Source organism: Vombatus ursinus, unplaced genomic scaffold (genome assembly GCF_900497805.2).
Source record: "Vombatus ursinus unplaced genomic scaffold, bare-nosed wombat genome assembly UNPS02003292.1, whole genome shotgun sequence".
NCBI classification, from domain to species: Eukaryota; Metazoa; Chordata; class Mammalia; order Diprotodontia; family Vombatidae; genus Vombatus; species Vombatus ursinus.
Genome location: NW_020943070.1, coordinates 13,474,278 through 13,491,631, shown reverse-complemented (window position 1 = coordinate 13,491,631; position 17,354 = coordinate 13,474,278). Strand labels below are relative to the sequence as shown.

General features: G+C 34.2%; 1 protein-coding gene across 4 annotated transcripts in view; it reads right to left on the bottom strand.

Annotated features, from left to right (window-relative positions):
- The window catches only part of CNOT2 (CCR4-NOT transcription complex subunit 2), a 174,141-nt gene that overhangs the window by 37,829 nt on the left and 118,958 nt on the right, over positions 1-17,354 (bottom strand). For 3 of the 4 annotated variants that reach the window (XM_027872728.1, XM_027872737.1, XM_027872744.1), the window contains one exon: positions 5,593-5,659. The exons of the other annotated variant lie outside the window; for it this stretch is intronic. In XM_027872728.1, coding sequence (XP_027728529.1) covers positions 5,593-5,659 — 67 coding nt within the window. The remainder of the gene's footprint in view (positions 1-5,592; positions 5,660-17,354) is intronic. 4 annotated transcript variants of the gene reach the window in all.

Below are 17,354 nucleotides of genomic sequence, written 5' to 3'. Positions count from 1 at the left end.
TATCTCCACCTCCTGGATAAATTTCTGGGCATGTTGCAATATTCTATGCCACTGGGGATTTCTATAATTATTGAATGATTCTGCTTTTCAGTACATCAATGTATTTATCAGCATCGGCACTACCTCAAAAGACACAAGACTTCCTTGGGGGTCAACTAAAAATGTAAAGATTTCCCAAATTTTTTTTTTTTAGTGGCTGTTTTACAATCTGATGAAGATGGTCAGATCTTGTAAGATCACCTGAACTTCTTCTGACAATAGTTTTGGTACAACCTTGAATGAAAAAGTAAGCTTCATCAGTTTCATTGTAAAAATACCTTTTTCCAATCTTCAGTATTCTAGATTTTGCATATCTCGCTCATGCCAAACATTTTTTCTTCATACCAAATGCTGTTGTTGTTTTTTTAAATAAATGTGTCTTCTCACTGTTCTTTCAACTTTAAGAAAACTACTCCATATTCTGAAGATCTTCTCTGACTGTTTTCTGAGGATTAATTAGGCTGTTTCACAGGAAGTTTGTAAGTTCTTGCACTGTTTTTTTTGTTTCTACATGTGTTCCATGTGACTGGTCCTTTTTCACACAGGCTTGAATGATCCTGGAAATGTCTGACTTCTCCACACCAACAATTGCTTCAATATCTCTAACAATCACTGAAGTGTGCCCTTTAAGAGCTACACCTTCTGCAGGTGTTCGTGGAGTAATATCCATTCTTTTAAACTACAGAATTACAAACATAACAAGAAAGCAATATTTTTATGGCATAAAATTCAAATCAAATACTCATCTGACAAAGAACTAAAGGTGGAGAACTAGCTCAATTCATTTTCAACTGATCTAATACTGTGAGTTAGCCTAGTATCAGAAGTATATACTCATGACCACTAATGTCACAAAGTGAAATCATAACATAATCACTGTTTATCCCAAGTAATTCCCATATGACTATATTTGTTAATTTCACTATAATAACACAGAGATTTCCTATCTTCCCTGTGTATGTCTGCAGAATAATGTAAGGAGGTAGTAATAGAGCACCTAGTAGTCCCTAAAAAGTTCTAGTCACAAAGCTCAGATGAACTGCATTTCTTACTACTAAAAGAACTAGTAAATGGGATGATGGGTCACTGTCAATCGTTTTTGAAAAATCATGGTAAAAAAAAAAAATAGGAGGTACCACTGGAACGAATAGGGTAAATTCTTCCCAAAAGAAAAAGATAAGTCAGTAAACTATAGGCCAGTGACCTTGATTTTGATTCCTAGAAAAATCTAGACTACATTATTAAAATGAAGGCAAATGAATACCCAGGAAAGGAAGTAATCACAAAAAGCCAACATGGTATTCATCAAGAACAGCTCATGCCAGACTAACATTATTCCCCCCTCTTTCTCCTTTTTCTAGACAGTTTTCAGACTGGCAGATGAGAAAACTATCATAGGAAACAGCTTACCTAAATGTGAGGAAAGCAAATGACAGTACCACAGAAGATACAAATGTAGGTTAGAGACCTTAAATTAGATGAATTCAGAAAAGGCTACATGGCTGACAACTAAGTGGAGTTATTATCACTTTATTGTCAGATTAAAGACCTTCCCATAGGAAGGTCTTGCAGAACTATATTTTGCTCTTTGCTTTTAAACACTTTTTTAGTAAGTTTACCAAATTGACAAATGATAAACATAGGAAGATAGCTAATATGTTGGATGAAAGAATTAGGATCAAAAAAGAATCAGACTTTATTTGTTGGGCTTACACAGCTGAACTAGGAACAATAGGTACAAATAAGAGGTAGGCAAAGTTTAGCTACGTGCAAGGAAATGCTTAACAGTAAGAGCTATCCAAAAGTGGAATGGGCTACCTCAGAAGGCAGTGGGTTCCTCCCACTTACAGATCTTCTGGTTGTCCACTGCTGGATATGTTGCTGAGGGGATTCTTATTATCCAGATCCTGTCCAACTCTGAAATTCTATGAATTTTGTAAAGAGTCACTAACTATACACCTCTAGCTATATGACAAGAGCAGAGTTATACTTTCAATTAAAAATCAATAGTTCTAAGTTAAATATTAATAAATGTCTCAATAAAATGATCCAAATCGTAAGTGAACATTTTTAAAAACAATGTAACAACATTTTGATAGAAATAAAAGATTTATAAATAAATCGAAAGTAACATAGTATAATAATGTTTTATTATTTAATGAACTCTTTGGAAAGCCAGACGTGTTCCTTTTTACCACTGTTGCTGTCATCATCCCATGGGCTTCATCTGATGATGATGATGATGATGATGATGAGAATCTCTGATTTCCCCCTTAGAGAGATATATTACAATTTCCAGAGGTTAACATTTATTTCAGTGTCTTTTATGTTTAAATGAACTTTCATGGTATATGAAGCTCCCTAACTTATAATTTCCCCCATCAGTCTCTATGATATCTTTCACATGGATAAAAGTGATATGGACAACACTTGAACTCTCTAGTACGAGGGTCATTTCTAACAATAAGTTATGCATTTTGTTCATGATTTCTACAATCTCCCCCTACAGTTTCTTCAGAATTCTCTGGTGGATGCTACTTTGTTCCAGTTATCATTTATAGCCAGTTTGTTCAATCTATTTCTACCTGAGAAGATAACATGGGAATTAGAGCTTCTTTGTTTTCCTCATTAAGGACAAAAGCAAAAAATTTTAAGTTCTCTTTCTTTTTACCCCTGAATGTATCCTTTAAAAGTACCACAGGATCAAACGGTGTCACTGATTTTGTAACTGGCTCCCTCCTATTATCATCGGCTTTAGAGCCAATGCTCTAAGGTGCTCCTCCAGTTCTTCTTGGTTTGCCTAACTTGTATTTTGACAAGAACTATCACAAGTCTTCCTCATTCGAACAATTTATTTCATTTCTTCTCTTTTATCATCTGGGGGAGAAGGCAACTTCCAAATAGACTTCTCTCATTAAGGGACAAGAGAAGGGGGTGACAACTCCTGAGACAAGGGTACTGGAAAGAGTAAAGGGTCTTCCTTCCGTTGGAGGATAAGAATAACTCCCATAAAAGAGAGGTAAGGGACATTAGCAAAGTTGAGGGAATAAAGAGGCAGGGCAATCCAAAACAAAATGAGATGCAGGATGGCTGTAGAAAGTAGTACTTGACTTGAAAATTAAGAGACCTGGGTTTGAATTTCTCTCCAGTGTTCACTAGCTGCATGATTATGCATAACTTAACCTCCTGTCACTGGAGTTTCTTCAACTACAAAATAGGAACAATAAGATTTGCACAACCTAACTCACAGGGTGCTGGAAGGAAAGCACCCTGCAAACTTTAAAGCATTATATAACTATACTGTTGATAAAGTGAATTAACCAACAATCAGCTTAGGCTGGAGGATAAGAACTTACATGAGAATTGCTCTCTAGCTTGATGGCAATGACTCTCTATTTCTATGAGGAAAAGGGGTTAGGGAAGTAGCAAGATAAGACAGAAGCTGCATTTTAAATGGAGGAAGAAAAAAATTGTTCTGGTATTCTAACTCTAGCTTTTCTAGGATTAGTCTTTTTTTTTTTTCCTGTAAAAACATATCCAAAATGTGTCAGTGAAAAACAGGGTCTACTACTCAAAATTATGCTTCATAGGTAATACTTTAAAAGTATGTACATCCATTTTATATGCTGATGATGTGAGAACCACAATGAGTTTTCAAGATCTTCTCTCTTTTTAAATTTTCTTTTTTGTTGTGGACAACAACAAACAGAAATATTTCAATGTATAAAGAACAGCAGAAAGGATTATATAAGAAAATGAACTATTTACATATAATTTATATTTTAGAATGTGTATAATTTAACAGTGTCAAAATTTCTCTATTTGTGTTCCTTTTGAAATTTTTTGCTTTTAGGCATTTAAAAAAATGTCTTATTGATACTCTTTTAAAAACGTTTAGCACTGCACACCAAGCCTCCTCTTCCCAATAGTCAAGCAAGACAAATCAATGAATTGGTTATGTTTCAGAATGCATGTCTGATTCTGCAACTCTAATTCATCACCTCTCTGTCAAGAGATGGGAGGCATGTTTCATTATCAGTCTTCTGAAGTCATGATTGGTTATTGCTAAATAGATATTTTTCTTTTCACAATTTGTTTAAGTAATAACCTGGTTTAATATAAAAGAAAATGCAATTTACTAATTTAATTACAAATACAAACCCTATTTTCTCCCAATGCATATGAATTTAATGGCAATTTTAAACCTGTATATATGAGTACAATAACTGGACCAAAAAGAAAGAAAAGAGAATAACAAAGATTGTGAAGATATTTGTATTTTATCCTCAAATAACAGTACTAACAATACAGATAAAATTTGTCAATTTATTAAAATTGCTTCTAAATTTTACCATCTTACTCATAAGACCCTAATGCCTATGCTGTAGAGACAACTGGTCAAGCAATATTCACTATATACCCCCTGAGCAATGCCTGGTTCTATTTAGATGGTCACCTACAAAGTAAAAGTCTATCTGGAACACAGATAAGATATTTAGCTACAGCAACTACAGTAATCATTCACAACTTTTTTTGCTGTAACTGTGATATACTAATAATATCTTTTTTTTTAAATTGATACTCAATTTTAATTAGTTCTTTTTCTTTTCTTTTTAGGCAATTGGGGTTAAGTGACTTGTCCAGGGTCACACACCTAGTAAGTGTCAAGTATTTGGTCTGAGGCCACATTTGAACTCAGGTCCTCCTGACTTCAGGGCCGGTGCTCTATCCACTGCACCACCTAGCTGCCCCTATTAATGATATCTTTAAAAATTTTAAATAACAATCCTTTAAAGTTGTTACTTGATTTCCTTTTTAACATATAATTTTAACATCAGATATTATCAGCCATTCCATAAACTGATATGTTACTTAGTAAGCTATTTCAGGTAAAACATGGAAATTCATAATTATAATCTTATAAACTAAATTAATATGTACTGTTAAACCCTCTAAATGGCAATAGCTGTGAGGAAGGCAAGTTTGAATAAATCAGGATTACAAAATATTTTTAAAGAACAAAACATGTAATTGCAGAAAGAGAACCGATACCAGCCAGAACTCCTGGATTCTAATCCAGAATATAGTCATGAACAAGTCAAATAATCTAACTGGGCCTCAGTTTTCCCATCTATATAATAAATGAAATGGACTATAAGGTCCTTTCCATCTCTTCTAGTACTATAAAGACAGAGTAATACTATGACAACTAATATGGAGTTGTGCTAAAGAGAAGTGTTATTTTAATCGTGTTAAAGTTGTATTAAAGTTTGATAAAATATGAAATACTATTTTTGTAGGTAACATTTTTAGCATGAAATTGGATTCTCTTAAAAATACCTGAACCCTGTAAGTTATCTTAAGTAATATCCTGGCAAACTTGTGCAAATTATAGCACATTCTAAATGAGCAAATTATGAATTAATGAGGTTTTATTATAAGAATGCATATGAAAAAGACTGAAAATGCCTACTTTTTTGAAATTCCCCATTAATGCACATATAGATAGCTCTTTATTAAAATGGGAACCCCGAAATAAATGCAAATTCTTACTTTGTTGCCCGTATAAACTTGCCCCAAACTGAGACAGCTGACCTGATGTTGATGGTGATGCCAGCATCTAGAAACAAATTAATTATATTAGAGCATAAAGAGCTACACACAGCACTCAATGAACTTAGACTTTAGTAATGTTACACATGTTTTATATGCTACTGTAATTCATTCTTATAGCTCTCAAAGTGCTCATAAGATATGAAGAACATAAATTGTAAGCATAAAAATATAAACAATTTTTAAAATCTATTAAATTGGACATTTCTTAGGTACATAATAAGTAGATAAATTCAAAGTGTAAAAATGAAATTAGTTTTCCGTGAGTATGAAATTTTAAAAGTTTTACTAAACTATTACATTATATATTTAATATACATTTTAAACATTTCTTCATGAAGTTATAAATCCAATTCAAAAATTCCTTCAAAAATATAGAAGTGTAGCATCCATATTAAAATAGATTATAAATCCACTGTCAATAGAAATTGATAATTGGCTCAGAATATAATCAATGAAAAAGTACCTAGCTAGACTGTTTTATATACTTCTAAGTTCAGTTAATCATTTAGTAATAACAGAAAAGTTTCCTTTATATTAATCAATTGCTACTTTTAAATAATCGATTTTACATATATTTCAAACGACTTTCAAACTAGTTATAGTATTCATATTAAGAGGAAAGTGGTCAAAATATTAAGAAAGAATAATTACACGTATGGAAATTTGGGTTCTTTTAGGACTTATTTCTAAAAATCTCAGACCCAAACCATCAAAAAAAAAGGCAAATACTTTCAATCTACTCATTGCTTTTCAAGAGACATGCTTCTTTGAACACTTATCCTATACAAGATCAATCTAAGATCAATCTAAATCAATCAATTTAACTTATATGAAAATTTTATCCCAAAGTCGAAATTTTGTGAAAAGACTGAAAAAAGAATTCATGATTTAACTAAAAAATTATTTGAAATCTAGTGATCTAGAATTTTAAAATACCAAGTCCAAATTTCAAAGAACTACCAAAAAAGTAACAGAATAGCTGACTACTGCAAACACTTCACATTTGCATTTTTCGATTCAATTTAACTCCATTCAAAAAACTATATAAAGTTATACTATTAAGTTTACCCTTTGTGCAAAGTAGAGTGTGCTAAAAGCTGGTTCTATGCTGGATTTAAGTTAGATAAATACAAAGCATTAATGGGGGCAGGGCGGTAGTGTTAAGGACAAACACTGAAATGATTATAAAATGAATGAAAAAGCCAGCACAATAGCAAGAGCCACGCCCTTTAATAAATACAGGTAAAGAAGAGTACACACAGCACACTGTGTGTGCTTGTTGCTCTTTGAAGTGAATAAATTACAATTGTTTGATAGAATGACCACTGTGTTGATTTCATTCAATAACAAAAGGACTCTGGGTACAAGTGTGATTTTAAGAGGTCTCAGAAAAAAGGAAAAACAATGTTTGTTATATTTAAAAACAGATATTCCAGATAATGATAAGGTCAATGGTAATTACAAAGTTCCTTGATTGGATGTCTTATGGAAGGAAGAATGTTATATCCAACTACAATTTTGAGAATGTACTTTTCTAATGTGACACTAAAATTACAATTAGACATTTCTTCCTATTCAATCAAGGTCCTCCACAATTTGACTTTATCCTGTCTTTCCAGTCTTATCTTTCACTATTCTCCTACAAAAGCCATTATTCATCAGCTAAACTGGACTACTCATTTATAGTACTTAGGTTTTCCTTTTTTCTTTTTTTTGCTCAGGACATTTGTTCCACCTCAAATGCCCTACAAGCAATTTGCAATTCTACCCACAATTAAATTGCCACCCTTTCTAAAAACTCATATCCCAGATGAACACAGTAAAAAAAATTGGTCTTCCTCTTCTAACCCGCCCTGTTTCCAATCTGGGTTTACTCCTATTTAGGCAGCCTAGTAGCCCCCCACTCAAGGGTCTCACCATATTGGTGCCAAGTAAGTATGGACACTCAATAAGCTTTAGCCACAGTGCAGCTGAGAATATCAGGGCTCAAGTGATCCATCGGTTTCTGCCTCCCCAGTACAAGAATCACAGGCAAACACCACCATTTTAAAGAAGCATCTTTAAAATTTATTTTTGCATAAAATCACAGGTCATGGTTACCTATCTAATGCACATTTCATTCTCTTTGCATATCAAATTTAGAAACGTTTTTAACGCCTGAGAAATTGTAGGTGAGGTTACTCAAAAGAACAAAGTTGTTTTCAAAGAAATATCAGATTTCAAAAACTATGTTAATGATAAAGGATGAAATCTACAAACCTGAAGTGACCTGCAGTCTACACATTGTCCATCTTTCCCTCTCATTTCCCTTAGGAATGGAATGCTCAGGGCTAGCATTGCCAAACTCCACTTAATATTTTCTAACAGTTGCACAGGGAGGAGCTCAACCACTTCACAGCTGAACATTCCCAAATATGAGAAATACGACTTAAAGATAATGGTTTTGCCCTGAGAAATCTTTGGTAAACAAAAAACATAGAGCAAGGAGACTACAATTAAATGTAAAAGTCCCTGTCCATAGCCATTATAAACTGAAATGGGCACAAAGCTAATGCACTGTCTTTAAAAACAGGATAGAGTTTTACTTATGCGCAATAAATTTAAAGGCAATGTGGTGGCCTAGATCTCTCATGATAATTATGTCATATAAATTCTATGTCAATTCTGTTACTAAAATGAAATCCAACTTATAAATGAAAATTGCCTAAAAAAGAGTAAGAAAACATGAAAAATAACACAAGCAAGTAAGAAACAAAAAAGGGAGAAAGGTGTAAAGGGTAAGAAAGAAAAATTTAATGTAAGGGCTTGATATTTTATGAATGAGATAAAGAATTATGTCACTCATATTCAAGTTATAGATGATTAAGAATATAGGGAAGTGAGTTTTTTCATCAAAATGCTACTTTTTACTACAGAGCTACATACATTGTAGAAGTTTGAAAGAAATTATCAAAAATTCCCTACTTTTCGTCATGCTTCTCAGTTGCCTTGATTCAATCAATCAATGCAACTGAAGAGATAATAATAGCAAAGAAGATCCAGTAGTGGGGAGTGCAAATGCAAATTTTAAACATCTGGCTTCAATTTATTTTGCCAACCTTATTTCATACTACTCCTCTTAATATACTCTAAGTTTTGGGCATGGTATCTCCCTTTCTTGACTCATATTTATAATGGATTCCTCTGCATCCCCACCTGTAAAAAATCTGTCCTCTACTTTGAGGTCCAACTTTGGTGCTACCATCTTCATAAAGTTTTCATCTAAAATTCATGTTTCCCTTCTTCATGACTTTACATGCTTTGTCTGGACCTCACCTTTGACCTAGCCATACTATTTTGGATCACAGTTATTTGTATAAATATGTTGTTCTACCTCACCCCAAATAGATTATAAGGTCCTTAGAGACAGCATTTGTATCTCATTTTATCTTTGCTACTGTTGGCACTTAGTACAACATCTTATACATGCCAGGCCCTTTAGAGGCCGCATAGAGTAGTGGATAGCACTGGTGCTGAAATGAGGAAGACCCAGGTGCCTCAGACACTTATTAGCTATGTGAATCTAGGCAAGTAACTTAATCTCTCTGGATCCTCTAGCTCTTCACCTACAAGACAACAGGTAACCCTGTTATGTGGTAACTGTATAAAAATATAAATAACCCTAACTCTAATTTTGAGATTCAACTTGATGGTCTCCAAGGTCTCATCACACCACATATCTATGATCCTTATAACTGTCTGCTAAATTGAACTTTATTGAAAAAAAAAAGTCGTTTTCAAGTTTTCTTCAATATATGCCCAGGAATCACAAGCTTCTGATAGTGAGCCATGTAGAATGGTAACTTTGAACCCAAGGGCCTTCGCAGTTAACCCCTATTTTTAATAGATAATGAACTTGAGACCAGAAAGGCTAAAAGGGCATAGTTATACATACATACGAGATAGAAAGGAGCCACTCCTAGAATCCAGGTCTCCTAACTCAAGAGTCCAGGGACTACTATATTCTATTCAGAATCTTTTGTTGGTTTGTTTTAGGAGGGTTAGGGTGGGAACTCCCTAATGGGAGTTTGGCATTCACAAATGATTACACTTGAAAACTGGTGCCCAAAGAACCTGGCAAAGAAAGAAAATGTGTATAAGATTAAGGGACAGATGATAAAAATCTTCTAAAGATTTCTCAGAGTTTAGAAATTTAATGATGAAATTCATTCTATTATTCAAATAAAAATTAAGAAAATATACAGACAGTTCTTTGATATAATCATTCCAGTAACTTGGACCCTGTAAGTTTGATGGGAACCTTTTAATTGTTTTTCAACTGATTTCACTTTTTTGAAGAAAATGAAACTTTAGAAAGGAATCAACACAAGGAAAGACAAGACCAGCTTACAATTTCACATTATTTTACATGATGAAAAGCTTTAAATATTAATATTCTACAAAGCAATAAAAAGAAATTCTGCAAAAGAAAAAAGATACTTGAGAATGAATACAGAATTCAAAAGAGAGGCCGATGGAAATATTCACTTACTCTATTAACTTTTCATTAGTAATCTGATGAACACAAACTGTTATTAAGAATTATTTCGCAAATAATTCCAAAATAATGTTTATTGAGCTAGCTACCCCACAAGCAGTCTGGAGGAGCTGATTCTAGAAATCAGATTCAAAGAAAATAGTTAGGCTATTCTTTCAGTAGTAGCAACTTAGAAGCTTCATCACTGACAAATATTATACTGGGTGTACAGGTAGGCGGTACAATATAATGAGCATGGGATGTGAAGTCAAATCACCTGGGTTCAAATTCAAGCTCTACCACTTCCAAAGCAGGGAGGGCACTCCCAGTCAAACCCCTTTACTTCCCTGAGCTACAGTGTCTTCATCTAAGGACTTTCAGAAGTCTTTTAGTCCAAATCACTCATTCTACAAACAAGAAAACTTGAAGCCTAGAGAGGTCAAATGATATTTCTAAGGTCACACAAGTAACAGTGGCAGAGCCAGAACTGGAACACAGTTCCCTTAGCTCCAAACATATAGTGAGTGCTCTTTCCACTGTACCACATTGCTTCTTATGGCAAACAATAATACTGTTTTCGAGGGCAAAAAAATAAAAATGTTTGAAAACTGCCAACTCAAAATCTATTATACTTGAAATGCACATAGAGACCCATTAAAGTCAATAATAAAAAAATGACATTTAAGTGTAAAAAGATTCTACATCTGTCTAGAAGTGCTTAGTTTAACCATATGGCTACTTTTTAGCCATTAATTTAACCTAACAATAATTAGTGAGATTAAAAAAAAAAAAAAAACCCTGCAATTAATCCAGACTAGCTTTAACATTTAGTCAATAGGTTACAAAACTTTGTAACTAATTTGATAAAGCAAATTTTAAAATGTAAAATTATTATTATACTTTTCTCTAAGTGCATGTTTATTAAATTATTTTCAAACTTTAGCCAAGGATTTAAAAATAATACTCATCTTTGAATGTGCTGAAAAAGAATAATCTATTATTTCTCTTGAAAGTGCTCTTATTGGAGAAGTGTTTAGCTTTAAAACATAGCTAGAGATATAGATGTGTGTATAGACACACACACTATTTGTGATCATATCCAGAACTTTCTACATGTACTTCTAACAAATACTTCTTTATTTCAGGTCTCAGGTTGTGTCCATACTTGCCTTGCAAATTAAAATAAAGCACATAGTGACCTATTAATTAGCATTACACCATCATAAAATCTAATTTATATACTTTGAAATTTTATATCTAAAATAATCTAATTTAGAAAAACTTTTCAAATTCATATATGCAAATAATTCCTGTTTATAAGATGCATGCTTACATCTGTGTAAATGGTAATGGAATTTTAATTTAGTTCACATATCATATGATCTTTCCTCTATCAACCTGCTAGCTAACAATGGTCAATAACTAAAATTATCAATAACCCAGAGGAAAAGTATGATAATAGAAAACTATGCTAGCCTAAAATAGTCTCTAAGCATTTCAGGATGAAGTTAAATAAAAGATAAAAAAAAAATTTAGTGTCCTCTGATAATGCAATTTGCTGATTTCTCACCAAAATATCATGACTTCTGAATGAAATAATTCAAAAGGAGAGGAATAGTCAATGTATTACTTGTAAAAATCTGAATGTAGTATTTGCAACATAGAACAGATCATAAAACCACTATGACCTGAGATTAGAGTGCTAACATTGAAGGGAGATAAAGACTCATAAATATGGAATGAAGGAGTAGTCTATTTTGGGTATATGATATAGAATATCTAAACGCTTTGAAAATCAATTAGAATTATATATAATATATATTGTTTGTGGCAAGGAAAATGGAGACAATCAAAGTCACAAACAATTGTATTTCAAATCAAATTCTCACCATCAAGGAAGACCTGACGGCTGGGATGCATGTTATGGGATCTCTGGGGGGAAGCTTGTGATTTAAAAAAATAAAATAAAATAAAATTGGAAATCGTCTCGCAAGGATGCCAGATTTGGAGAAGTCTCAAAAAGTTAATTTCAAGAAATGGTAGTGCAGAAATAACAGAATATAGAAGTAGCTGGTGTTGAAGAAGCTTCAGCAGACAGGCCCATTAACAATACACTGGCTGTTACTTGCCCATCCACTCTGAAAAGCAATTTGGAATTATGCTTTAAAAAGTGACAATTATGGCTATATTCTTTGAATCAACTGTTAAGTGTATATCCCAGAAAGTGCCCACATATACAAAAATATTGAAAGCAATATTTTCTGTACTAAAAGGAAACTAAGTAGATAATCAACTACTTTGGACAAACTGTGGTATATAAATATATTAATACTACTGGGCCATAAGAAATCATGCATAGAAATTATGCTTATATTTATATATATTTGTATATTTAAAAAAGAATTCAGAGAATTATGACTTATTTGAACCAAATTTGAACTGATGAAAGGTGAAAAAAACAGAACTAGTAAAATGATATCCATAACTACGACTATATTGTAAAAGTAAAGAATAAAATAAAATAGAATAGAATACTGTATAATGATAATGACCAAGGCTGACCCTCTAAAAAGACTGGGAAAAATGTGCCCTTCCCCCTTCAGTCAGTCAATAATCATTTAATAAGCACTGACTTTGTGCTTGGCACTGTGTAAAGTACCAAGGATATAAAGGCAAAAATGTGGTGCCTTCCTTCAAGGAACTCACATTCTAGTGGAGCAGAAATGTTAATAACTAGGTATGTACAAAATGTAGAGGGATGGGGATGAAGGTAATTTGAAAGTGGAAGGCATTAGCAGATACAGACAGTAAAAGTGGATGGTAATTCCAAAGAGAAGATACTAGAAGCTGAGAGGGCTTGGAAAGGCTTCCTACAGAAGGCAAGATTTGAGCTGAGACTTGAAGAAATTGAGGGAAGCCAGAAGGTGAAGGTGAGGAGGGGAGAACAATCCAACAATGGAGGGCCAATGCAAAGCCACAGTTGGGAGCTGGGAGTATTGCGCATGAGGAACATCAAACAGATTAGCACTGCTCCATCACAGATCATATAGAGGGGAGTAAACTGTAAAAAGACTAGAAAGGCAGCAAGGTGTAGGGTTGTAAAGGGCTCTAAATGACAAGGGTTTTTATATTTAATTCTTGAGGTAACAGGAAGTCAATGTAGTTTACTGAATAGGGGAGTAACATGGTCAGACTTGCACTTTAGGAATATCACATTGGTAGCTGAATGGGGAATGGAGTGGGGAGACACCTGGGGAAGGGAGATCAATTAGAAGATTATTGTAACAGTCCAGGAAAGAGGTGGCAAACACTAATACTAACATGCTGGTTATGTGAGTGAAGGAAAGGGGATGTATATGAGAGAGGCTGTAAAAGGAGAAATGATAAGATATGACTGGATATATGGCCTAAGTGTGAGTGAGGAGATGAGAATGATGCTGAGGTTGCCAACCTCAGTAATTGGGAGGATAATTGCATGTTCACAATAGAAAAGTTTCAAAGAGGGAAGAGTTTTGGGAGAAAGATAATACGTTCTGTTTTGGACATGTTGAATTTGAGACGCCAGTAGACGATGCAGGACTGGGGCCCAGGAGAAAGAGAGAGTTGATGAATTACTAGCATAGACATGAGACATCAAATTCATGAGAGCTGATGAAATTAACAAGTGAAACAGTATAGAGAAAAAAGAAGGCCCAGGACAAGAGCCTGGAGGGACATCCGAAGTTAGTAAGCATGACATGGATGAAGATCCAGCAAGAGAGCAGGAGTATTCAGAAAGGTAGGAATAGCCACAAAAACCCAGAAAGGATAGAATATCCATCCAGGAAGAGAAGGTGATCATTCACCAGTGTCAAATGTTGCAAAGAGTCAGGGCAGCTAGGTGACGCAGCGGATAGAGCGCCGGCCATGAAGTCAGGAGGACCTGAGTTCAAATCCAGGCTCAGACCAAACACTTGACACTTACTAGCTGTGTTACCCTGGGCAAGTCACTTAACCCCAATTAACTTAAAAAAAAAAAAAGAGTTGCAAAGAGTCAAGAAGGGAGAGGATTGGGAAAAGGCCATAGATTTGCCAATGATGAATTTAGAAACCAGACTTAAGAGGGTTAGAAGTAAGTGGGAGGACAGTAAGTGAGGGCATCTAGTGCAGACAACTAGAGTTCTGTCAATAGACAAAGAGGAGATTTAGGACGATGGCTTATGGGGATGCCCCATTAGCCCAACAGCTACTCTCAACTCAGGGCTTTTCGGGTTGAGGAGATATGAAATGTACATGTAAGCTGGGAGACAGAGGATGAGATGAGAGGTATTACACATACTACCAAATAAGGTCAATGTGTTGCTTTGCTGGACTGTTTCTTTTTCTTTTAAAATCTTACATGGTAAGTGAAAGGGAGGAATATATAAATTATCAAATAAACAAGCTAATTTCATAAATAAGGAAGAAAGACCAGTTAGGATCCCATGAATTAAAATTCGACTAGGGAAGAGTGCAGTACAGTATAGAGGAGAATCTCTCAAGAATGAAATCAATTAGAAAGAAAAAATAACTCCAATAAGGAGGTAAATGGGAGGTGGTTTAAGGAGAACAATGTAGAAAGTCAAAAACAAAGTTCTATTTTAGGGACAAAAGATAGAAGTAAGGACAGCTAATAAGGAAGATAAATACAAAGTATGCTAGCCTTTTCCTTAAAAATTGTGCTATGAGTACTAACACTCAAAATGAGCTAAGTCTGAAGAAGAAAGATAAACTAAGCAGAAAATGGGTTTGTTTGTTTGTTTTTTTGTTTTTGTTTTTTGGCATGTAGGAGAAAAGAGGAGAGTTGAATTAGTGATATGAAGTGGATGAAATGATGATAACAGATGGAAAGGAGCACCTTTGTCTGGAGACTCAGACAAATGACATATTAAAGTACTGGGAAAAAAATGCCAGATATGAATGCTGAGCCACTGTTGGTTACTGCAAAGAATGACAGATATATCACAAGATTAGAGAATGGCTAATATTATGCTTTTCAAAAAAAAAATGAAAGAAAAACAATCTCTGAAGAATTAAGGAATGAGCCTAACATCCATTCTTGATGAACATGTAGGAAAGGAAAGGGATAATCACAAAAAGCCAGCATGGAAATTCATTACAACAAGTCATGCCAGACTAACTTCTTTTCCTCTTTTGACAGGGTTGCAAAGACTGGTAGAACAAAGGAATTCTATAGATATGGTTTATTGACATTAAAAAAAACATTAAAAACTGGATATTCCCATATACAAAGAACAAAAAAGAAGAATTTTATCATGTAATTTGTTTCTTAAGTATATATTAAGTTTACCCCAATAGTACCAATGATTTACTGTTCCCTTCTAAACTCCATTCTGCTCTCTTCTATACATTTATTAGATGTTTCATTGGTGCATTTTTCTTTTCTATTCTTTTTTTGTCAACTGTTGCTCCCTCTCTTTCACCTTCTCAATTCCTCCAAAAGCAAAAGCCCTCCCTTGCCCCATTATATGAATTGTCAAGCAAAACAAATCCATACATGTCTGAAAATGTACACCTATTTTGCAAGCCTAGTCCATCCCCTCTCTGCCATTACTCATCATCAGTCTTCTTGGGTGAGACTTGGTAATTTCATTAATCAAGATACATAACTATTTAAAAGTTGTTTTTCTTTACAATACTGTCTCAGTTACGATTATTTTTGTATTTCCCTCTATCCTATGCTCTTACACTTTTCCCTTTCCTTTGATCCTTCCCTCTTTACAAAGAAGGAAGTGAAAGAGAAGGAAAGTGATTAATACTAGTAATTTCTAATTGAAGTAATCTGTTCTCACTCCTTTTTTCATCCAGTTCAGACTAAGACCACTAATTCTTACACATAATTTTTTTTTTCCTTTTTAATCAACCCTGTATGATCTATCCTCTGAAACTGAAACTTCATTCCCTGTAGAGGTATGCTGGAGTCAGCATGAACTGGCTTTAGAGTTCATTGTTAAATTTTCAGCATGCGTACCTCAAAATTGCCAAACACTACAAATCAAAGCTTGATTTATTGTTTTTCTTGGCTGTCTAGACTTATGAAAATGATGGGAAAATGTTGCTGGTACAGATAAAGTGTGTCATGTATACAACGTATATTTATTTTTCAGAGATCCAGTTGTTAAACATTTACCAGCATACCCCAATTCCCTCCAAACCCTAACATCCTTCTTAAATTCTCACCTCCTTTTTCTCTATCCCAACCCTGCCATGCCTGTTTCTCAGTTAAGTTTAACGTACTTTTGTACCAAACTCTGCAATATTTTCAATTTTGCTTTTTCTGGTTCAGATAAGACATAAACTGTTCTCCTCACCCTTTCCTCTACGTTTATATATTCTTCTTGCATACCCCAATTATGAAAAATAATAAGTTCTACTTTCTTCTAATTTCTTCATTAACATATTCCTTTTTCCCTCCATTATCTCCTCTTGACCCGTTTTCCAGGGTTGTTTTTGACAGTAGATACTTTGCTATCTTCTTTTGTTTTTTTTTTTTCAATATTTTCACTGTTCTAATATTTCCTTGAAACCATTTAGTCCTGTTTGTTCTATATGACTTTCGAGCTTCTAAGATTTTTATTCTCTTTCCAATTTTTTTCCTCAACAGCTATAATTTCATTTTTCTTAAATCTCTTGCTTCAATTCTCCCAGCTACTCTTAAGAGTCTTTGTGGCCAGGCCATTATTTTCCCTGGGATTCTACTTGTACTTGTGGAGTTAATCCTGGATTTCTCTTAATACATAATATTTCTTCATTATGTTTTATGTTTTCTTCTTTTTGCTCCTATGTCCAGGCTCAGTTTCTGAATTAGGCCTTTGGGTGAGGTCCAGGAGCTGTCCTCTCCTGCTCTCTTGGACTGAGTGAGCAGCCTATGTTTTCTCCTGTAGCTTCTGTAGTCAGGATACTGCTGTCATTTAAGTTCTGGAATCAGGACCTACCCTCTGACTTAGTCCCTGGCTTTTAATAGCACGCAGGTGTTGACTGCAGCTTTCTCTATAGCTTTCTCCTTACACAATCCTCAAGGGGGAGTGTACTGCGTTCCCTGCTATGGCTCTGACAGGCTCCAATCAGGTCAGAGCTTGTACCTTAGGCATCCTTCAAGGATTTCAAGACCTGAGACCCCTATCATTGGGCCTACCTTGTCTCC